A 2308-nucleotide genomic window follows, 5' to 3' on the forward strand; every position below is an offset into this window, starting at 1 on the left:
GAGTCTCTCACTGAGGCTGCCACTGACATGGTCCAGATGAATCAGTGGATGATACAGGGCCTGTGTCCATCAGCAGCTCTCCCTGGCACGCTGACTCTCGGAGACTCAGGTGGTAGCCCCAGATGTATGCTGGCTGCCTTAGAGATGGCAGCCGCCTAGCTCTGAGAGTTACAGCCTCTTGTTGTGTCACTTCCTAGTCTTTCTGATCTGTCCGTTGTCCTTCAGAAAGTTTCCTTACTCTGTGACTTCCTTCCACAGCGTTAGCTTCAGTGCTCCCTGGCTAAGCTGCTTTTGACATCATGGAAGGATGTATCATGAAGAAAGACTACCGACTCTATAATGCAAGAGTGTACCTTGAGAGAGGAAACAAAATCTCCATGCCTTCCTCAGTCAGGCCTCTTGGAACACCCCTCCCCCCGTCCCCTCCTGTCGTCCGTTGCTCACCTAACTCCAAATGTTCCAGACCAGAGGGCTGGGAGATCTCTTTGTAGGGCACATCCATTGCTCATTTCCTCTCTTCTAAAACTCTTGGTCTGTAGCCCATGGCCCATCTTAACCCAGGACATTGTTTTCCCTCAGTGAGGCATTGTAATGATGTGTGCATCTCACAGGCCAGTCTGTTAGGTAAGCCAAGTGAGGTGGCTGCTTGTGCCCCAAGATAGACCTGAGCGAGGTCATGCTCCACAGGGCAGGGACCATGCTAGTGTTCTTTAACATCATGAAATTTTTTCTGTGTGTCTGTTTATAACACTATCCAAAAATGTCTATGAGAGGTGCCAGTACCTCTTATAGAGGCGTTAGAGCCCATACCATGGGCTCTCCTGGCATTTTTTCGTTTCCCCAGACCCATACGCTCCTAGAGATGGTTCTGACATACTGATAACCTAAAATTATGTCTGTTGAAGACTGTTGTTGTTGTGTGCCATCAAGTCAATTCTAACTGATAGCAATCTTATAGGACAGAGTAGATTTGTCCCATAGGGTCTCCTAGGCTGTAATCCTTATGGGAGCAGATTGCCAGGTCTTTTTTCCTGCAGAGCCACTGGTGGCTCCTTTCACTTAGCAGCTGAGCACTTAACCATTGCACCACCGGGGTTAGGTACCCTAAAAGTCTTCCCTGTGTTAGAATATAACGTCCGTGTTTTTAGTACCACTTCAGTTTGTTCATCTTTATATCCCCAGCCCTAGAAGAGTGCTTGTCTTTGAGCAGATAAACAAAAATCATTTACTGAATGATTAAATGACTGATAGGTATGGGTGCCGTAGTGTCTCATCTATTACATGGTATTTGTTTATACTTCTTCAAACACCTAAAAATGTTTAGAAATACCCTCAACCATGCTGACTGATCGCACATTTATGATCCCAAAATTTACTTCTTATTACGTTTCACTGGTCGGTTTCGTTTCCTAATTTGTTCTTACCTCATTTTTCACTGAGGAAAGTAGAAGCAATGAAAAGAGAACTTCCACATGATGAATCCACCTGTGTCTGTATTTTCGTTCTATATTAATCAGTGTAATGTCCATGATCCTATATAAGACCAATCCTTTTACTTATACATGGCATTCCCTTTGCTTTTATTTTTTTGGAACATTTTGTTGTGCTGTAGGTGCAAGTTTACATAGCAAATTCGTTTCCCGTTTAGTAATTCATACACAAATTGTTCTGTGCTGTGGTTGCAATCCCCCCAATATGTCAGCATTCTCCTCATTTCCATCTGATTTCCCTTCCCCTCCCTCCCTTCTCAGTTTTGCTTTTGGGCAAATGTTGCCCATTTGGTCTCATCTAGTTGATTGCTCTAAGGAGCACTTTCCTTAATTTATAGGCCTTTCTGTTATTTGACTGGAAGGTGATCTCCAGGAGTGGCTTCAGTTCCAAGTTAGAAGGGTGTCTTAGAGCTATAGTCTCAGGGGTTCCTCCAGTCTCTATCAGACCAGTAAGTCTGGTCTTTTTTATGAATTTGAATTTTGTACTACGTTTTTCTCCCACTCTAACTGGGACCTACTATTGTGTTCCTGGTCAGAGTAGTCACTAGTGGTATCTTGGCACCATCTAGTTTTTCTTGTCTCAGGCTGGAGGATGCTGTGGTTCACATGGGCCATTAGTCCATTGGACTAATTGTCTCCTTGAGTCCTTGGTTTTCTTCACTCTTCTTTGCTCCAGAGGGGAGGAGACCAATAGTTGTATCTTAGATGGCCGCTCGCAAGCTTTTAAGACCCCAGACTCGACTCACCAAAGTAGGATGTAGAACATTATCTCTGTGCACTATGTTATGCCAATTGACGTGAATGTCCCCTGAGACTAT

At 44.3% G+C, this 2308-nt stretch overlaps 1 protein-coding gene across 1 annotated transcript in view; it reads right to left on the bottom strand.

Annotated features, from left to right (window-relative positions):
* LOC101345293 (disintegrin and metalloproteinase domain-containing protein 1a-like) overlaps nt 1-502 on the bottom strand; it is a 3028-nt gene extending 2526 nt beyond the window's left edge. Inside the window, exon 1 of the mRNA XM_004379130.2 lies at nt 445-502. Coding sequence (XP_004379187.1) covers nt 445-502 — 58 coding nt within the window. The remainder of the gene's footprint in view (nt 1-444) is intronic.
* Between the last annotated feature and the right edge of the window lie 1806 nt (nt 503-2308).

Source organism: Trichechus manatus, unplaced genomic scaffold (assembly GCF_000243295.1).
Source record: "Trichechus manatus latirostris isolate Lorelei unplaced genomic scaffold, TriManLat1.0 scaffold00061, whole genome shotgun sequence".
Lineage (NCBI taxonomy): Eukaryota > Metazoa > Chordata > Mammalia > Sirenia > Trichechidae > Trichechus > Trichechus manatus.